We start from the raw sequence: 21,221 nt of genomic DNA, 5'->3' as shown, positions 1-21,221 counted from the left end.
ATGTAATTATATTTGCCAGCGCAGTAGATGCTGCAGATACAATAGATGTCTTGATTAGTCTGAGTTATTTTAATCAGGTTTTTAAGGCCTTAGCTTCAGGTACGTCTACGTCTGTGAGTCCAGATTCACAGACAAACACCTGGAGACGAGTGACGAGCGCAAAGGTTGTTTAGAATCTAGGCTGTCGTTGTTCCGTCGGACGTTGCACACAGTGTGTTTTTATGAAACAGGAAATTAAAAACCAAAAGCAAGACCTCACTGTTCAGTTATTTTTCTGTTGGCTTTGGGCAGTTTTAATTTTTTAATTATTTATTTCTAATGATTAAAAAACACGTGTTCTTAGATTATGTCTAGTTCAACTCCTGCTACTGCTCAGAATTTGTTAATTAAAATAATCCATAAATTTCAAAAGATGAACTTGGTTCCACTGACTTAACCACCCAAAAGAAAACTCACATCAATGTCAGTGATCAGTATAAGCTGGACTGTATGTGTCCAATGAATAAGTGTCTATTGCCTATTAGGTGAAACATTTAACCTCCAGTGTTAATTCAGCCACTAAACTAATAAACTAAGTCACAAAGGAGGAAGACACTTCTTTACAGATATGACACCACAAAGGAATAATTGCTGCAAGTCCTTCACATTCATTTTCATTTCAGTGGCTGAAAAAACCTCTGCTGGAAACAGTCACACCTCATTAATTATAGTTTCAGTCTCATTAGTTTCTTCAAAGGCCCGACGAGTATCTTTACCTGTTTTATCCTCATCTATAAATAGTCAATAATAGTCAGTTTTAATTGGCTGAGGATTCAACATTTGCTTTGGAGATTCATTCTTGTCATAGGAATTAAATCCATACTGGACTATTCTGCACCTGAAGCGTTTAGGAGACATGTTTTATGCCATTTCTTTGTGCTTTGACGGTGGAGAGAAGACGGGAAAAGAGCAGAGACATGAATAACACAACCATACAGTGGGAGGATAAAATAAAATAATCATTTGAACTGGGGTCACTGGTATATGTGGCACATTCCCTCACCCTGACCGGCAAATAGCTTCTGGAAAAATAAGACAAAGATAAGTGTTTAGTTTAGACAATGATTTATGAAGTGAATATGTAGACATACTGTAGGTCTGTGATGTGTTTAATGATTCACTCCCAAAATCATTTACATAATTAAATTAACACTAATTACATACATTTTCAGACACAGTCTTCTGTTTAGTATGCAACTGCAATCTATTTGCCACAGGACAATGCATTCATGTAAAATGTCCGTTGTCAATAATTTGTCCCCAACTGGCCAATAAGTGAACCCATACACTTTACTTTGCTCATTATTCATTAAACCAGCTGATTAATAATTAATGCCACGTAATAGAATATTGGTTTTTATGTCCAGAGTGTTACACATTCAGTAACAACAGTGGACAGTGAATAAAGCTGTTGAATATATCTCCACTGTAACTATTGTAGCTGCAACATTAAAATGCTGCTGATGTGTTGGGTGAGAACACAGGACTGTGTCTGTATAAGTGTGTGTGTGTCTCTGCTCTCCTTCCATCACCCAGTGGGCGAAGAAATAAAAAAAAAATCCTTGCCCTATTACAATAACCTGCCTAATAGTCGTCAGCTCCGGGTCTCACAGGTCATACAGCATTTATGCTGCGTGTGAGGGAAGACCAGTGTGGGTGCGATGTAGTGAAAGTGACACTCATTGATTGGTGTCACATTGTGTGAGCACAGTATATATGAGCACAGCAGGGGGGCGGCCTCGCAGACGAGCCCTGAGGACCCGCTCTCCTAAATGCAACATACACAAATGTATTCTTCTTATTAGGATCATTATCTGTGATGTGCTATTCTCGTCCAATAACATCTATTATTCAGGGATCATTGCTGTGAGTGATGCTCTGTATGACAGGCCGCCTGCGCTACTTGCACATGCAGGAGGTGCAGCTTTAGTGTAAAGGGTCCACGCCGTGTGTGGAAAAGCCCCATCGCTGCCTTCACGCTGGATTTGAGTCCTGACGAAGTAGCGGCACAAACAGGCCCCGCGATAACCTTTAATTGATTAGTGTGAGGCGGGTCACTGCTAATCCATAGTCAACCTGGCTTTAAAAGCTGGGGAGAGAGGCCCTCGCGCCGCGTCCCACTGGGACCGCCGGACTGTCAGCAGGCGGTCATTAGCAGCGCGGCGCTTTATGAATAAATTGTCCTCGGTTGCATTTTGAGATGATCAAAAACCAGCAGAGGCCCGACACAGTCTCTGACACGGAGGCTGATGAGGCGACCGAACGGAAGCTGCCGTAATCGTTAAAACGCAGGACTGCGAAGCAGAACAAAAAGCAATTTGATTTATGTCGGGTACGTGTGAAACACAGAATCTCTTTTTAATAGCATCTCGTAACAACTCAGTGATTTTATAATTTGAGGTAGTTTAGGTTGTTATTCCTGCTCCCCACTATATATTATGGATTACTGAAACCTACCTTTACTGCGATGTATGTGGGGAAGTGGAATCAAAGCAGCAGACTTTAAAAACACCACACTGCAACGACACAGCGAGACAGTGTCTCTGGAGCCGTGGAGCCAAAATGCAGATGTGTGATCTCTGGTATTTGAATGCAACATTACACATTCTGCTGACTGAGCGTTCACGTCAGCTCCCCTTTATTTCAGAGCGCTAAAATGTGACTTTTAAGCATAATTCCGTTCTGGGAATGCTTGCCACAGTGGAGTATGGCTGAATGTCTGTTTATAAAGCTTTTCTAGCCCGATTGGACCTGATCGGACCCAGATCGCACGCGCAGCACACGTAAGACGAGTAGGGACCGGGAAAAAAGTAGAAGAAGAAGTAGAAGAGAAGAGTTTTATCTGATGTGAATGGTTGAATGTCTGGAGGCAACTTCAGACAGAGCGAACAAGCGGTGGTGATTTACACGTGAGTCCTTAACAAAAGCCTCATCGTCTCTTTGAACGCGAGCCGAGAAGGCGCGAAAGAGTGTTACTGTACAGACGCTGCCCGCCATATTTCGCGTCTCATATCCTGTTTGTGTCACCTGTGAATGGCCGCCGACAAGCTGATATAATACAGAGGCTCCGAGGAGATAGAGGCGCACATTGTATGCCGTCAGATTACAGTCGGGCGGGGAGACCCGGCGCAGCGCATCCGTTATTCATGAAGTTTAAAGCGGCAGCCACGCGCATCAATCAGTCCCTTTCACCGTTTGTGCCGCTCGTGCGTCAGCGAGTGCGCACGGCGTCCCGCCTGTTGCTGCTCCTGCTGCAAGAGAGAGAGAGAGAGAGCGCGCGCGAGAGAGGGGCTCTGCGCTCGCGCTCACAACCACTTTCAACTTGTTACGCGCGCCTTGCCGCCGTTCTTTTAAACGGGGACTCGTGGGACATTTGGAGATATTCTTTTTTTTTTTTTTATTGAGGACCGTGAAGTCGTTAAGTTGCGCGCCATGGTGCCAAAACGCTCGTGCGCCGTGACCTCTCCCGCTTCGCACCGTAGCGGGTAAATCAGGCTCGCGCAACCGCGTTCAGCATGGAGGCGCCACATAACGGGTCCAACGCGACGACGAACTTGACCAACCAGTTCGTGCAGCCGCCGTGGCGCGTGGCGCTCTGGTCCGTCGCCTACAGCTCCGTGCTGGCCGTGGCCGTGTTCGGCAACCTCATCGTGATATGGATCATCCTCGCTCACAAGCGGATGCGGACGGTGACCAACTACTTTCTGCTGAACTTGGCGTTCTCGGACGCGTCCATGGCGGCGTTCAACACGCTGATAAACTTTGTCTACGCTGCCCACGGGGAGTGGTACTTCGGGGAGGCGTACTGCAAATTTCACAACTTCTTCCCGGTCACGTCCGTGTTTGCCAGCATCTACTCCATGACGGCCATCGCTGTGGACAGGTGGGCTCATAATAAAACCGTGCAACTCTTTATCTCAGATGCGATGTGAACGAATCTGGACCCGAAACAACCCCTGGCTTTGTTGGGATAAGAGTGTGCGTGTGTGTGTGTGTGTGTGTGTGTGTGCGCGACGCGGTTGTATTTGCTGCACCTCCACGTTGGCACGTCTCAGTCCCCGCTCATCCATGAAAACGCTTCCAAACCGAACGGGGACGTTTAAAAGCCGCTGGACCGCATCCTCTCCTCCCTTTCATCTGAACTATTTCATGCATGATTCGCAGCGCCCTCCTCGAGGATTGTTACACTTGGCAGCGCTGCCTTGGAACAATTTAATTCCGTGCGTAAAACGGCGCCGGCCTCTGTCTTGGTGTAGAATCTGCACTGTGTGAATTTGCATTTCACTCATGGTGTTGATTCATCAAGTTTACATCAGAACCCAGAGGAAGGTGAATGGCTCACGTCTGATTTGCATTATTTACCCGAGAAGACAGTTTCCCAGCACATATAAAAGGATAATAGGTCAATTCCACACATTCCAGCGCTCATTAATCGTAGAGTGAAGCTGTCGTGTTGCCTGGCGTGAGCTCTGCAGTGAACAACTCTGTGCCAACACCCTGTTACGGATCAACCCTTTAAGCTCTGCCGCCCTCTCTCCGTGCGCCTTCTTCTTTCTTCCCCTTCGCTCCCCCGCGCTCCTTCCCCTCGGCCTTGTGCCTCGCCGCGATGCGGGGATGCGGCTCATCGCTAACAGCTGGGCTTTGATAGCGATCAGTGAAGCGTCGTACGTCACAGCGTTGGAGTAAAAGGATTAGGCTGATGAGGGAGGCAACCGGAGACTGGACATAATGGGAGCAAAAGGCAGGGAGGATGTGTGTGACAGGCTCACTGGTCACTTTGTTGGATACACCTGTTGGATCCAACGCCGTAAAAATACAGGAAATGCCTTTACAAGCAGGTCAGGTTGTGTTACAGCTGAGGCTCAGAGTGTTGGTGACAGCATGTTGTGGTGTTGTCTGTGAGGTGTCTTGCTCTTTTGCTGCGTCTCCACACACACACACACACACACACACACACACACACACACACACACACACACTCCCGAGGCTGTGCTGGTTTTGGCTCCTCTTCAGCCATTTTCATGCGCCGGGTATTTTTGGGTCCGCCGGTGTCCGTTCCATTCCGTCACCCGCGCACCGAGAAGGAGAACATCGCCCTGACCCACGGTACGCGACGTCGCCGTGACCCGCGGCCGTGCCTCCCGTGACCTCGGCATGGTGCCGCCTCCGCTCCCGTGTCTTGAAATGGCACGAGGCCACAGTTCGCCGTCGTCCGCGAATCCGCCGACCCCCCGCGCCCCCGGGCAGTGTAGCAGGATAAACACAGGTTGTGGTGTGAAAGGTGAAAGGTCAGCCCGTAAAGCTCTGCGCGATAGCGCGATCGCTGACTTGTTTTCCCGTCTCGCGCCTTTATCTTCTCATGCTGAAGCTGCGACGGCGTCGGTGTGGATTCCTTGGGGTTTCCATTCATCGTTCACAGCCTGCGACCACGTTTTTGTGGATCCTTTACCTCTTTATTGCCACAAAAAAGATACTTGTCGTGTTATTTGAAGTGGAAGATGGAGGGCGACACAAACAGCCACAGTGTGAATATAAAACTCTGTCCTTTCCTGCGTTTTTTTAAACATACTGTTCCAGGTTTTGAGAGACAGTCTACATCCAGAATCTCGCTTGGACTCCATCGTTGACTTTCGAAGATTGTTTTCACTAGAACCGCTTCCAGCGCTAACCCTTAGGAAGAGACGCTGGCTCCCATTGTGTCTTAAGGCAGTTACAAGGAAAGCTGTCAGCCCGGCTGCTGGTAAACGTGTTCCGGGTGAATGGAGTGAGGCCGGCTGAACGTCAAGCATGCTCTGGTCCGAGCCAGCGTTTGACATTTCGCTGTGTTATTTGGGCTTCTTGCGCTGGAAGCCTCCTCCCAGGCAGCCTGTGCTTGTTCAACAGCAGGCAGTGATGGAGCGAGTGTTTAGTCGGCAGCGTCGCGCCACAGAGACCTGGTCTCAGAGCGGTGCGTTGTCCAAACGCTCCTCTGCGCAGCGTTAATCACTGACACCAGCAGAGGAAAAGACGGGAGATTTCATATTTCACCAGAGGAACGTCTTGGATCGCACCCACCTGGCGCTGACGCCCCGTGGGGGTGCTCAGGTGTGTGTGGGTAGAATTCCATGCAGCCTATTTGAGTTAGTGCAGCTGCCACGGGTCTGTTGGACCAGTCAGTAGAACCACGTTGGATCCCGTAGAACTGACTGCTCTGGCGCATAATTGATTGGACATCTAACAAGCTATTTTTACGCCGCTATCCACCAGAGCCAGTGGGACCCTCGGAATAAATGCCAGGCAATTACTGGTAAATAGACAGGACATCCTTCTTGTCCTGCCCTCAGAGACTTCCACTCATGGAGGTGACAGGACCAGGCTCATTGTTTAGCGGCTGATGAAGATTGAATTAGCGGCTTCTGTGCTTCGAGTTGGCAGCATCCTGGGCTGGGTCCAGTCTCTGCTCGGAAGCCTCGGCCCGTTTGTAGCGGTCCGCGCAATGCGCTCCCGCTCTTTTTGGATTAATCATCCGTCGGTTTCTCCAAAAATATCAGATGCGGGAGCATAATTGGATTTTCACAGGTGGCCTTTCAGAAAATTAAATGCAGTCCTAATGGGGCGTTCTAAATTTTGAATGAAATAACATGGAGCGGCCGTTCATTTTTATTTTTGGACAGACAGCTTTAACGCACGACCGTGTCTTTTGTACCCTCTCCAGGTACATGGCCATCATCCACCCTCTGAAGCCGCGTCTGTCGGCGAAGGTCACCACCGGGGTCATCGTCTGCATCTGGACTCTGGCTGTGATCCTGGCCTTTCCTCTCTGCTACTTCTCCACCACCCGCACGCTGCCCAAGCGGACCCTGTGCTACGTGGCCTGGCCCCGCATGGCCGACGACCCCTTCATGTGAGAAGCTCTAAGTAACTCGCCTGTGAGAACGCACCGCTGGTGCATTACAGTGTGTGTGTGTGTGTGTGTGTGTGTGTGTGTGTGTGTGTGTGTGTGTGTGTGTGTGTGTCTGAGCCATTGGAAAATGATTATGGCTGGTAATAAGCTTAGACGTGGCCCCCTACTGGACATCACTCTAATATTGTTTGTTTCTGATAGTTGAGCTTATTAGCAGCGACACCTGAATATCACAGGTTATAGCTGTTAGCTGTTTAAATCCATTATGCAGCAGCCGTGTTGGTACAATTACAGTGAAACAACCCAGCAGTTCGCGTTGGATTTGCCATTAAAGCCACAGCTGCTGCATCTGGTCCGAGGAGTTGTGTAACGTACAAGGCTGTTTGGAATACACACCTGTGTGAATGTCATGCTGCTGCAGCGTTTTCTCCTCATTTTCCACCAGGTATCATATCATAGTGACGGTCCTGGTCTACGTGCTGCCGCTGGTGGTGATGGGCATCACTTACACCGTCGTAGGGGTGACTCTGTGGGGAGGAGAGATTCCCGGAGACTCATCTGACAATTATCACGGACAACTCCAGGCTAAAAGGAAGGTGAGAATGTCCAAGGGGGAGATTCACGCTTGCTTCATTTTCCTGAATAATTCAGCGTGGACCCTGCAGAGCGGCTCGTGAGCATGAAGTCGTAGAAGCAGAAATAATTTGTGAGGTTCTGCCGCTGCGCCGTCTGCGGATCCAGGTAATTGTCACCTCGCTGCTGGTTCACTATACAGAATGTAATAGGATCAGGTAAATCTGAAATTATTGCAGTTTTGACACTTTGGAAAGGGAAACGTGGAAGGTTAATACAACTAGAAGCCATTCAAAGCATCTCTCAGCCCACATCAATGTTCACATTCACATATTTATCGTTTAAAAGTAAAGGATCAACAGGTCTTTAGCTGTATACCTTTTTGTGTGTGCGGTAGTGATGCAGTAATTGTTGAGCTGATGCTTTGTATCTTTAATGGCGTCTTCTTTAACCAAACAAGTGGACTCCAGATGCAATTTGTTTTTTGTACTGCAAATTACACCAGTCTCTGCAGAAAGACACATTCATACGAAGTCCTGCAGCGCTGATGTTAATAAGTCGATATCGAGCAGTAGCAGGAGTTGGACCACACCGAAACCAAGGAACAGTTTCCACTCAGGCTCTTTAATCATTACAGATGGGAAAAAAAGGATTAGCCGATGGGTAAAACCGAAAACAGATTCAACTGACAATAAAGCGGCTCAGCCTTGTTTTCAGCTTTAATTTTCTGTTTCACTGATAGATAGAAAACAATTAAAGTTGAGGCCAACAGCTAAAGTGCTCTGCATTGAACCAGAGCGACTTTGACCTGAGATGTGTGTGTGTGAGTGTGTGTGTGTGTGTGTTTGTGTGTGTGTGTGTGTGTGCGTGCGTGCGTGCGTGTGTGTGTGTTGTTGTGTGTGTGTGCGTAGGCGGGGGGGCCGTGAACACAACACAACCTTTGTGGTTGTCACTTGTCTTGGATCGACCGTTGCCCATGCGTTCACAGTGTCTGGAGGCGTGTTCAGCGCGTCCACTGTGTCTCTGTGTTGATGCATTGATGACACATTTCTGCTGCTTGAGTTTTTAATGCTACTGTTGCAGCAGTGGTCATTAAAACAGACAAATGAATGATGACAGACATGTGGGAGAGTGTGTTAATTCTCAAGAGAGACCTTCCTAATCTGAATCAGATAATGAGTCAGTTTAGTGCTACTGAACACTTAGTTGAGTATTAAATCATTTTTACTTTAAGAAATACAGGTCATTTGGATCTGATGAGATCTTTGGTTCTAAGTGTTTTGCCTGTCCATACCGTTGGACAACCGGTCCTGAATGTGTGGATCCCACCGTGAATCTTGAGGGGAGGCGGACTGACACCCTGTGTGTCGAGTGCTTTTCTAGTCACAAGTGAGGAGACACTTAGCCAGCACGGCCGCCACAGCAGGTGGTTCGGTGGGACCCTGCTTCGTTTTCCAGCTGGACGACCGGTGACTCCAAACACACCTCTGGGTTAAATCAGAGCTATTTGTCAGAGGAGGAGAGTGATGGGCTTCTGCATCAGACGGCCTGACCGCCACAGACACTTGGTCTCAACCTCAATCTAACTCAGGTGGTTTAATGAGTTGCAACTGAATGTGATGGAAAAGCTTCACCGCCTCTGGGTTCTCTGTCAGGACTGCTGGAAATTCAATGAGAGAAGGTCCAAGAGTGTCTAAACCTCAAGTTAAAAGGTGGCTGTCATGAATTATATGAGATGTATGTGGTTTAAACCTTAACGGAGGGATGACAAACAGACCAAATACGATGAATTTACAGCAGGTCAATGTCGGACGAAGGAGAAGACAAAAAGCATGAAGGCTCATAAACCGCAGGAACAATTTAACGACTAGAAACACAGGGAGACGAGAGGGAACCTAAGAACAATGAAAGGGGGGGGGGCTCAGTGTCTAGCCTGTCTGTCAATACACCAGTTCACCTTTATATAAGCGCCAGTGTTAGCGCCATCATTGCTTCTGACTCGTCGGGGTATTAAATGCAGCCGCAGGAAGTCCTCCCAGCGTGGATCAATACGTGGACACGACTATCGGTGTTCCTAATATTATAGACGGCAGCTTGATGTTTTCTGGCGCGTGAGAAAGAGAGAGATCGCTGTTTGATAAATGTCACGTTGGCTGGATGTTTAGCGCTGGACTCAGGGTTAGGGTGAGAGGAGGGGGGATCACCTCGACGTTTTCACCGGGACTCATCAGCCAGAATCCGCCGCTGAACAAACACGTTCAGCCGAGCAGACCAGTAAACGCCTCGTCTTCACGCTGCGCCGTGTTATATTGGCTGGCGCCAGGTTAGCTTCACGGCGGCAACTTACTTATGGCGTCTGTGCACATCCATGCAGAGGTGCTGCAGCCAATTCCAGCTGTCAGAGGCCCGAGGCGGGGGGCACGCTGCCCATCACAGAGCAGACGGAGCACCGCTGGGCAATTCAGAGCCTCCAGTTAACCTGAGGGACAGGTAGACAGTGGTACAATAGCCCCGACGGCCATGAAATGCTAATGACCCGTAGAGGAACCTGCATATGCAGCTGTAATAATCCAGTCCTTTGACCATGTGCTCGGCAGCCGTGTCCCTCTCATTTCACAATGTCTGCCCTGATTTAGAGTTTGTCCTCGTTGATAAAGTGTTTTTTTAGAGTTGCTGCTCTGTTTCTGAATCCTCAATGTCATTTTACATCACGTCCTTCATGCGTGATGCTAGTCTTTTAATCTTTAGACTGAAGGGTCCGTTATTGGTGCCGCCCCATCAACCCTAACGATTTCACATTAATGAAGCCGTCTAATGTGGTGTTGTTCTTCTGCTATAAGTGTGTGCAGAGTGTCGGTCTGTTGTGCACTAATAGACTGTCATGAGACTGGTTGGCTGTTTGACGCCCTGTTTGCTCAACACGCGTTGTGCCCAGCCTCAATTATCCACTGTATGCTTTTCCTTTCTCACATACTGGAGGAGTGAAGCACTGGCTCCGACCTAAAGACCTCCAGCATTAACTGGACCCTTCTAATATAAACTGGAGAGGTTTCTATAGATTAGTCCTCACGCCTGTTTTCATTCGTTCTTTCTGTTTTTGTTTTGCAGTTAAATCCCTCAGTTCCGTTGAGGCACACAGCTCGCTAAGGGTTTTCCTTATCATATCATGTTTCAAATTGTTGTTGAAACTCACCCTGGCTTCATGCTAACCAATGGCCGGTCATTTACTGAATTAATGGAGGAACATAAATCCATGGCTGGGGCGAGCCCCGAGACAGTTACGATCTAACTCAGTAACCATTTTTATGTGTTAACAGGCTCATTAGCGTGTGAGTTTCATTACTTTTTTTTTTCTTCAAAGGAATATCAACATGAACCTAATGTTTTCCCATTCGTTTACCACCGCTCGCTGTCATTAGGATATGAAATTGTGTGTTGATGGAGGATTTGTTGGAAAGGTGCGATGAGCTGGTGAGAAGCGTTGACTTCCCTCAGTTCTCATTTCCAGTGTTTTACCGTCAGCGATCCCACTCTAATAACTCACTAATGTTTAGAAGTAATTCCATAAAGCACAGTCCAATATCTGCACAGACACCAGCGTCAAGTGGGAGATTCACTCATTTTTGTATTTTCTGCTTGTAGCACATTTTGTGTCCACAAACTCTCAAGGGACCAAGCCAGTGCCTTCAGTTTAGTTCCTCTTGACCTTTGGTCTAATTCATGTTGTAGAACAGAACCGAAGCGGCTTTAAATTACAAAGGCCTGGTCTTCTGGCCATTACGGTGAAGATTGATTCTCCATATTTGACAAGTGGAACCTTCTGTAGTGCACAGACTTGAAGGGGCTCAGGTTATTGTAAGAGCAGGCCCCGGCCGACTGCCCCTCCTCATCTCTGCTGCTTGAAGATCCAGAAGCGTGAATGGAATTACCTCCCAGCTCGCCGGTCGCCCACCTGTCGAATCCCCGCGGCCGTGAAGCTGGAAACCGCCGCGGTGCTTCTCTTCGCGCCGTAGATTCGCTGTCCAGGAGCAGCTGTCAACTCAGATGCTATTTTTTGCTCTGCCCCCATTAGCGGCAGCTCAGTAACTGTGCCTACTGTGAGCGAGGAAATAACCCGTGCTGCGGTAATGGCCGAAGCCATCTACTGTTAAAATGAAGAAAGCCACGGAGCAGCCGTCTTTATCAGTGCTCGTACTGTAGCTGCACCTCGCCTGCTGTGCAGCGTACAGCGCTACAGCGGTGACTTGTTAATTACAATCCCAGATTAGATACAGGTATTTTTGCACATTGTGAGCTAAATTACAAACTGCACAGTTTCCTTTTTATTTTCCTCACATTAAAACTAAACGTGTGGGCTTGATTAGCTTGTTTGGTACGGTAGTTGCTAATATTCAGCGAAATGTGCCTTAAACTAATTTTGCACTGAACAATGTGGACACAACAGTTCACAGACCTACAATAAAACTCAGGAAAGTTCACAACATGCTGTGTTTACTGCTCCACTGAACCATCAGGTACGGTACTGTGTTACCACCATTATTATTCCTATTAGGTGGCCATTTTGCCTGCGTGTGTGTTTTGGTCTCACTAGTCTTTGTAGAGTTGTAATCGAGACAACATCAAAGTGGTGGAAGTACCCAAGACGTGTTCCCTTTGAGGTTTACTTCACTGTGTGTAAATTTCCTTCATTTGCTCGTCACTCGCCAACTCTTTCTCTCTCTGCATAATTTTGGGATTTTCAAATCCAAACCTTTATCCTTAATATTCCTCACATGTGAACTGTTTATGCAAAATGAATCTCAGTTGCTAAAATTAATAGCTTTTAAAACGACCAGTTTTCTAAGAGTGTCAAACATAGACATAGAAAACACTATATTTTCTTACCTAACTGTAGGAGCATTTTATAGCAGGAGAGGAATTTACATTTTCTCAGAGCTGCTTGGATGTAGTCGCTATTCTAGGCGCTGGTGGATACGTGACCTGTAATCCTAAGGTCCTCTGAGCGGTTCCACCCTTCTTCTCCTTCATATCCACAGCCAACAAAAAACCTGAAACCATTGACGGATTGTTTCCATGATCTGTTAACTCATGATCATGTTGATATTTTAGTTAGGCTTCTTGCTAATGCTTTAATATTATACTGATAATAATACTTCACAAACAGTTTGATTTGAAATGTGCCTTTCAATAATTTTAGAATGTCCTGTGTCCTTTTCATTAAGCGTAATGTCTTGATTCTGTTTATTATTCATAACGTAAGCCTCAAGGAAGCTTTGTCTTTCAGCCAGTAATTATTATTCATTCTTGGGGAAGATATTCTTGGGGAAAATATTACTATGCAGAAGACCTTCAGAAGAATTTCCCAGTACTTTCTGCTTTGATTCCTAATAATCTTTACCAGCAATATGAAACGTGGATGAAGAAAAATTGTATCTGTTCATCCAATTACCACAAACCAGAATAACTGAAAGCTGCTTAACAGACATACATACATCGAGTGAGTCTTGTTTATTTACTATTTTTACTATTATGTTTTTTTTTTCTACAATTCCATAAACTTTGGTATTATTGAAGCATCTATTATTTGTTTTTTCCCTATTTTATTGTTATTATGCTGCTAATGTGTTAGTTACTCAAATTTAAGTGTTTTAAATTGTAACATTCTATTATGGTAGATTCACGTTACCTGACATTTTAAAACAATAGAACAATTATCGTTCTAGCAGATGTCTGCGAATGCCTGGTGGAGTTCAGAAATAGGAAGCATGCGGCTATGCTAAGGCCCGACATCGTTATGTAAAACCAATGTGACGCGTCGCCTGATGTAAGTGCTTTGACGTTCTAATTATCGTCCATGAAAAATGTGCAACAGCGTTTTTCCGATGTGCTGACGGCCCTGAAGTGAGCTGAAGAGCGCTTGTGTGAGGCAGAGAATACGAAGCCTGGCGCAGAAAGTGTTTTTCTATCGGGCAAATCGTCTTGACATCAGGTTTTACAGGAAACCACAGCGGGAGGAAAACGTTTTCATTCCCCCCGCTGTTTTCAACACCAGTGTGTCTCTCTCTACATGTAAAAACCAAACTTTTACCCACATTGTGAAGAACGTTGCACATTTGCATGGGTTCTTTCGAGTGAAGCATAAGCCAGAACCAGCCACACAAACACAAAGTTTACCTTTCATATCTGTACATGTAAGTCATATTAATCGTGTTACAGTTTCTGGCACTAGAAGCATTTCTCCTATTTATAATTTCAGTGAGTTGAGGGACGTGGATGTGTGTGGTCAAGACCTGAAACACAATGTTAATGTCAATGTTAATGCAGAAGGGCCTGGGTTTGAATCATCGTTTGGTTGCTCTCCAGCTTTATCACAGCGCGAGGACGTGTAATAGGAGTCGCTAACTTTAAGACCGACTTCGTCCAGAGCCAACGTGAGCACCGTGGGGTGAAATATGGCTTAGAGTTACACCAAACTATTCCCGCCGCCGTCAAACAAAAGCAGCGAGTGGCTGTTTAGCAGCGGTTCACAGCGTGGCATGTGTTATGCCATAAACAGCTTTGAAACGTTCAGTCAAAACGAGCAGTGCCAGGAGTGGTGTTTAGATTTCGGGACGGACTCAATGATGTCTGTTTTGTGTCCGCCAGCCTCTGCAGGCTCATCCTGACAGTTACCACCCAGCAGCTCCCCAAGAAAAGGATGGAATCACATCTCAGGGATGGTTCTGTGCATGACTACATGTCAATACTTAAATTAATTAGATGATTCTTTTTGCTTATTTCGAGAAAGATGCAGCCTCTTGTCATTAAAAATTCAAGTGAAAGTGTGCATGATGGAAAGCAAAGGTATCCAGCAGCAGACATAGACCTAATACAGACCAGCCACTAATATTAGCATGTCTATTAGCAGCATCTTGTTGTTTCTGCTGTGGTCACTGCAACGGTTCTCTGGTTTGTAAAATGAGTCCAATGTGAGACATCGAGTCTTTTAAACAGTGGCTCAGCTTTGCGCATGCGCGTGGCGTGTGTCTAATCTGCAGTCTGAGGTGGACTCGCTGTGGCTCAGTTTCCCGCACAGCTCGTTTTGCCAGCTGCAAACAAAAACGGTCCGCGCGCGGCAGCGGCGATGTCCTCGCGCCGCGCGGCCGCTCGTGCGCGTTCCTCACGAGCGCGCTCTGCCCCGTCCGCAGGTGGTGAAGATGATGATCATCGTGGTGGTGACCTTCGCCCTCTGCTGGCTGCCGTACCACGTGTACTTCATCGTGACGGGTCTCAACAAGCGCCTGAGCAGGTGGAAGTACATCCAGCAGGTGTACCTGTCGGTGCTGTGGCTGGCGATGAGCTCCACCATGTACAACCCCATCATCTACTGCTGCCTCAACAGCAGGTGCGTAACAACGGGCAACGGCAAAAACGAGCCCGAGGACAAAGGTCTCCAGCTGAAACCCGCCAGCGCCTTTTGGATGATAAAACTCACAAAGGCATTTAGATTTCTCACTTATTCATGCTTCAGAATGTTTAAATGAATTAAAAGACAATTCGTTCAGGAATCCATTACATCCAGTGATGCTGCAGCTCTACCTCAGCTAACTTCCTCATTACTGTAAGATTAAAATGAGCATCAATAACACGAATCCTCTTTTCTGCCACGGGGCCAAACCCTGGCACTAAATCAAGCAGTTTATCCCGCTCAACCAACCGGAAGTCATATTATTAAGGAAACTCCAGTTTGTTAAGAGATTTGTATTTGCTCTCCTCTCTCTCCTCGTTCGGCCCCAGGTTCCGAGCCGGCTTCAAGCGCGCCTTCCGCTGGTGCCCATTCATCAAGGTGTCCAGCTACGACGAGCTGGAGCTGCGCTCCACGCGGCTGCACCCCGCGCGCCAGAGCAGCATGTACACGCTGTCCCGCATGGACACCACGCTGGTGGTCGTGTACGACCCGGCCGAGGGCGACGGCGGCGGCGCCGGCCGCGGGAGGAAGCACCCCCTGCCCGCCCGGAAGCGGAGCTACATCACGGCTCGCCACCCGGAGGTCGCCGGGTGCAACGGCGACGGCGCGCGAGCGCTGAACGGCGACGCGCCGACGGCTCAGCCGGAGGAGTTCTCGTGAGGGGAGCGCCACGCGCACAGGTGTAACCGCACCGCATACGGCACTGTACATACACACAGCACACGTGGCGTTGGCTCAATGACTGACGCGCTTGAATCTGTAGATATTCTAGATGTTATGGAATGGATTGTTTTTTATCATCCCATACTTTATTGTATGTTGAAATCAAAATAATACAAATTAACCACCGACTGTTTTTTTTACTTCAAACAATGTGTTCATCATGACAAATTTCCCGCCGCTTGCTGCCGTGTGTGCTGTGTTGGAGTCGTGGTGTCAGTGACAGCTGCAGAACTTGTTAGTGGCGGTTTTAGTGATGAACGCCACGGGCGGGAGGGCGGGGCCGACGGGGGCGCGCGCGCCCTCCGGCCCTCGACGTGTCGGCGCCGTCGGGTGTTTTCTCTCAGAAGCAGCTTTGATCACGCTCGGTCTGCATCGCAACATGGGCCTGTATTGAACCATTTTCCCTTAAAGCCATACTCAATTTGCCTCCGATCCGGCCGAGTTTTTCTCCACATTTAGGAGCCTTTCTGTTTTCATCAATCGACTCTGGAACCGATTAGGCAGCGCACTGGCATTTGTTAATTTCTCGCTCCCACGGCTCAGTGGGTCCTGATAATGATATTAAGAGAGGCTGTTTAGAAACACGTTATGAAAATGTACGGTAGAATGCGGCGACAATTTCACAATGGAGATAGCCTGAAAACAAACCACGCTGACTGCGTGTCACCATTTTTCCTTTCCGTTTGAAAGTAGAGCGCGTGCACCGTATTTGACACCGAGCTGCTCTCTGCTCTGCGTCCGCCTGCAGCCACCAACGAGCTGAATGACCCGAACTCTGTCTGACTCCGTATGTGGACCTCGCCGCACTCTGAAAGTATCGAAAGTGACTTCTTCGGTTATGTAACGCTTGCAAAGACCACTTTTTTGTGGGAGGGGAAAGGACAATTGGCTCCGGGCAAAATCCGGTGTACATTTGTGCCACGTCAATAACCGCGGCCCAGCTGCTGATTGGCCGAACCGCTGGACTGGTGGTGAAGCTGCACGGCGAAGCCTTCTCTGTGTCCTATTAAAAGGCTGAACCGTTTGGTTAATGTTCTTCCAGTGTCCTGTCATGTTGCGCCACTGGTTTAATTATTTCATGTACGGAACCATAGTGTGACGGTTGGATTCCTGAACTCATGCTGAATGAACACTGTTCCCTCGGACGACACAGCATTCAGTAGATTATTTAGTGTAGGCGCGTTTGTTTTGTTGTTTACCCATTTCCTGCAACATCTTCCACCAAAGCATAATATGGTTGTAATACACAAAGAATAAACAGTTTCAGGATAATATAGAAGCTTACAAAGCGTAATGATATTTAGCAACAGTTCTGAATGTTAGACTCCATGAAAGTACTGTACAATAATGACTTGCAGTAAGAATGTGAATGTGTAGAGAAACGTGTATTCTGTTGTATTTTTCACGCTGCTGGCTCATCATTTTATTGAAGTTGGTTGATATTTGTATGTGGTAATCAGCCGTTTCGTACTTTATCTGTGTTCTGCATGAATGTACAGGACAACTCGTGCCTCTCTGTGTAAACTGGTGACTGTGTTCTTAACGGTGTATTTAAAGGATAATTAGTTTGTTTCAACCTGAGCTCCACGTTTCCTTGTTCTCCTCTACAATCAAACCTCACGTTGCTATTACTTATCTACGTGTTGCGTTAACTACTGCTTTCATTTGATTCTAAGGCAGGACTCAGGTTGGACACAACATTATCTTAAAAAAAACATTTATAAATACATTTTTGCCAGAAAATGACACTTATTTTGGTAATGTCACACATGTATACAAAGATTCCAAGTGACTTTACAGTTGTACATTCTTGTGTGTATCACATTTCTATACTGTATGTTTTACCTTGAAGGGGTTTTCATTGCTCTGCACTGGTCTCTGCTGATGTATTTGTTTGATGTACTGCAGCTTCATGACGGTGTTTACAGGTTACATGACATGATGAAGTGTCACTGTGACGTTTGGCAAATGCAGTAAAACTTTAAAGAGAAAGAAAAAATTCTGCAAATAAGCAACTACAGCTTCTGTGTTGATATTGTCTTACACTTTATTTCTATACTGTATAGATAAAGCTATATAAATCTACAATCTGCATTCGTAATGTTAAATTATTTTCTACCTCATACAGCTATGTATACAGACATATTATACATAAATATTATATTATAAAACTTTTAACAGCTAAGGAGATAAATTCACACACAATTTATGTGTAAAAACATTTGAGAACATTTTTTTTTGAGAAACTAAAGCACGATGAAGTGTGTACTGCAGATGAAGTGTGACAGTATTCCTCCTGTGATCACGTTGCTGTGCAGCACCTTTTGTTATTCCCATAGTTTTAGTCACTCCCGCCATTAAACAACAACTGGTTTTACAGTGTTGCCTGAATTTGCTCTCTAAGGCTGTAGTGCAATAACCATTTGCCACCAGAAGAGTCACCAAACCTGAGAGCCACAAACGTTTTGCAGATTAAACTGTAGCACTATGTCCAGTTTTATTAATGTGTTGAGAAATGTTGTTTCTGTCTTGTGCTAAATTGATTAATAAAACTATTTTAAAAAATTCCAAAATGATAACAGTACACAGTGAAATGTTCCAACCTGGCTTATTAGAATAAAAGGATTATCATTATTTTTTTTAAACCATTTTCCAAATCACTTTTAAGAGTTTTAGTTTTGTAATAGCAATATTTTCATATGTTCTATAACAGGCTGTATAATTTTAGTTAAAGTCGTTGCAACTGCAACTGCAACTGTATATATACACACAGCATACAGTATATATACACAATTCAGTGTAACACAAACACGCTACTTTTGAAAAGCAGTGATTGTCTTTTTATACTTCATATATAAATAATTTCAACGAACGTCAAGTGGTCACAATTATACTGTTTAGTCAAGCACTTGTCTTTTTACTTCAGTAAGTTTGTATACAGTACGTCTACCACTCTAAGTGGTGCCAGGCATCAGCAGACTTGTGTTCACATTTTATTACATGGAAGCATTTCACAAAAGTGACCACACTGAACCAAATGTGTCTATTTATAAGTAAGAGGAAGCAATTTTCCCTGACTTAAAAAAGGGGGTTGAGAAAAAAGAGCGACTGAAAATAAGCAGGCACTCTCTTTTTGCTGTTCTGAGAATAACGATGCTAAAGCTTGGCTGCTGTCCTGCTTGCATCCATTTTAAAATAACAGGCTGTGCTGCTTGGATATAATGAATCATTCCACTTCTTCCTCAACATGTTATTAGAGCAGGCTTGCCAGAACTAAACAGTACTGGCAACGTGCATGCTTGGGAAGAGGCTCGTTTCCTCGCAGTGAAACTTCCACATGTCTGCTTGTTTCCTCACATTCATTGGCAACGCGCTAATAAAGTCTCAGTGAAGCATCTTCACAGAAATGAATCACCTGCTTTGCCTATCTCTTAATTGAATTCATGATCGGACAGCGGCAGCCGTCCACTTGCGTGTGTTGCTGTCATCGGTGACTGTGATCGATTGTTTTGCTGCGTGTTATCAGACGTTTTTGCCTTTTTACTGGATGTCTGCACAGCGGGCATCCAGGAAACGATGGAGAGCAGATACAACTAAAGGTCAAAAGGGATCAAATAGAAAAGCAGCACGTTTAACACCACTGACTGTAGTGGTGTTAGAGATTAAAGTCATGTTAAGATACAGATTTCACAACATCCCAACAAAATATTATCTAAAGGTGATCAAGAGAACAACTTGCATGTTACATGGCCTATGCTGACACAGCTGCTGCACCCTCCTCCAATTGAAATAATCGCTCTTATTTCATGCAGGAGTGTGTGGAGGTGATGAATCGTGGATCGGCCACATCAGCCCCATGCAGGCGCGCCGGCCTGTGCACATGCATCGCCGGCGCCGACATTATTTTGTGCCGGTCCCCATGGGGGCGCGTGCAGGCGGAGACGAACAAGTTCCCATGTTAACTCTGTAGCAACTTCACTGCAACAGCTCACTACACTATGTTTCCTTCCAGTTTTATACAGTAATGAGGAATCCCTGGTTCCTGGAGATGTAAAAGCCCAGTAATGAAGAGACAGTGTTGACTTTAACCTGAGGAGTATTCTGTCTTTAAAATAAACTTTTGAGTTTCAATGTAATGGATCCCAATAAACATCAGCCCTATTAGTAAATATTAACTTAATCTTCAGCTGCTCTGAGTGTGACGTCACATGTGTTTATAGGGAAATGTTATTTCTCCCTGTCTGTCGTTCTACAGAGACACTGAGAAGCTCATAGTACAGAGTCATTGTCTGCAGGAAAGTCAACGCCTTGACTTTCCAGGCCTCAGGAACGTGTTATATGTTAGTGATGTGAGCATCTGCAGTGGATCCACTGTTATCGGCCTTTAAATCCAGCATCATTTGTTAAACGCGTGTGTATGCCTCATCCGGTGGTTTACAGCTTCTAGTCCCACCTCCCACGTTAAACCAAACGTGCAGATAAGGCTGCGCCTGTCGACCGCTTGACTTGTCAAACACGCGTGTAATTAATGGCATAAATAATGGCTCCATTCCATTTCAGCGTCCCAGTGCCAGGGACAATATCAGCAAATCCATCATCTGTGTGTGTCTGCAGAACACCGTCTGGGAAAAGTACTTAAGCTCTTCATGAGTTATAGCCCATGAAAAATGTTTAAGCTCGGCTGCATCCACTGGCGAGTCCCCAGTAGCACTTGGTTTGAGCGAATGAATGTGAAATAAAGACCAGTGTGAGGTCATTTTAATGGCACCTGGAGCGTCACAGTGTGTTTGTTTGAGGCGTCATTACAGCTACAGTAGGTCGACTGGGTCGAAGATGAAGGCCGACCGGCTCCACAGTGGCAAAAAACCATTATGGCGGTTAATTATTGTAAACAACATCATCCATAATGCACATCACAGTATTACTATTGCAAACGTATTACTATTCAGGAAAACTGTTTTTATTTAAACATTTTGAATTCTTTTTTCTCCAGCTCCAAAATCAATAAACAACCAAAATGGACTGAACATGTGTGTTCGTCCTATTTCAACCTTGTTAAATCTAATCCTGAGGCAGTCTTATTCGGGCAAGTTACAGTAATTATCATCCATTAGTCAACAATAATTATCTGCCGTAAATGCTGAGTTACAACAGATAAAATCCGGTTTATTCCCGGACAACCTCCAGCTCATAATCTAATCTCCAGTTTACTCGGTTATATATTTATGAGCAAGAGCTTGACACAAACACTTTTAAGCAATATTTGTTCACATTAATCGGTAAGAGGACGAATGGAAGGTTGAAGAGCGTGTCAAAAGCAGTGTGGGAGGTCTACAGTTCTCTGGTCAGTCTGACCTTGTTGTGGACAGGTTTGTATTGTGTGAGTGGAGTTTTCTCACATAGATGTGGTTTCCAGCACATTGTGATTCTCTAAACAGATTACTCTCGTTTTCTGTACGCTCCATTTACAGTATGATGGCATTTTCATGTTCATTAAACACTATAGGAGCCTATTTGAGAAACCTGCTCCTTCTGTTTTACCGATGACGTTCGCCA

The 21,221-nt window shown here is 45.9% G+C and overlaps 1 protein-coding gene across 2 annotated transcripts; it reads left to right on the top strand.

Annotated features, from left to right (window-relative positions):
• Positions 1–2,950: 2,950 nt before the first annotated feature.
• On the top strand, positions 2,951–19,609 carry tacr3a (tachykinin receptor 3a). 2 transcript variants are annotated; one of them, XM_055510492.1, is made up of 6 exons: positions 2,951–3,922; positions 6,734–6,922; positions 7,368–7,518; positions 14,683–14,879; positions 15,272–15,622; positions 19,478–19,609. In XM_055510492.1, the coding sequence occupies exons 1-5, from the start codon at positions 3,555–3,557 to the stop codon at positions 15,600–15,602; spliced, it is 1,236 nt and encodes a 411-aa protein (XP_055366467.1). In that variant the 5' UTR covers positions 2,951–3,554; the 3' UTR covers positions 15,603–15,622; positions 19,478–19,609. The 2 variants fall into 2 exon arrangements, with proteins under 2 accessions (XP_055366467.1, XP_029013158.1); XM_029157325.3 differs by lacking the exon at positions 19,478–19,609 and having other exon boundaries at positions 2,953–3,922; positions 15,272–15,671.
• Positions 19,610–21,221: the final 1,612 nt, after the last annotated feature.

The sequence above is a fragment of the Betta splendens genome, chromosome 1, assembly GCF_900634795.4.
Source record: "Betta splendens chromosome 1, fBetSpl5.4, whole genome shotgun sequence".
NCBI classification, from domain to species: Eukaryota; Metazoa; Chordata; class Actinopteri; order Anabantiformes; family Osphronemidae; genus Betta; species Betta splendens.
The sequence above is the reverse complement of the archived record's forward strand: the minus strand, read 5'-3'. Positions and strand labels throughout refer to the sequence as shown.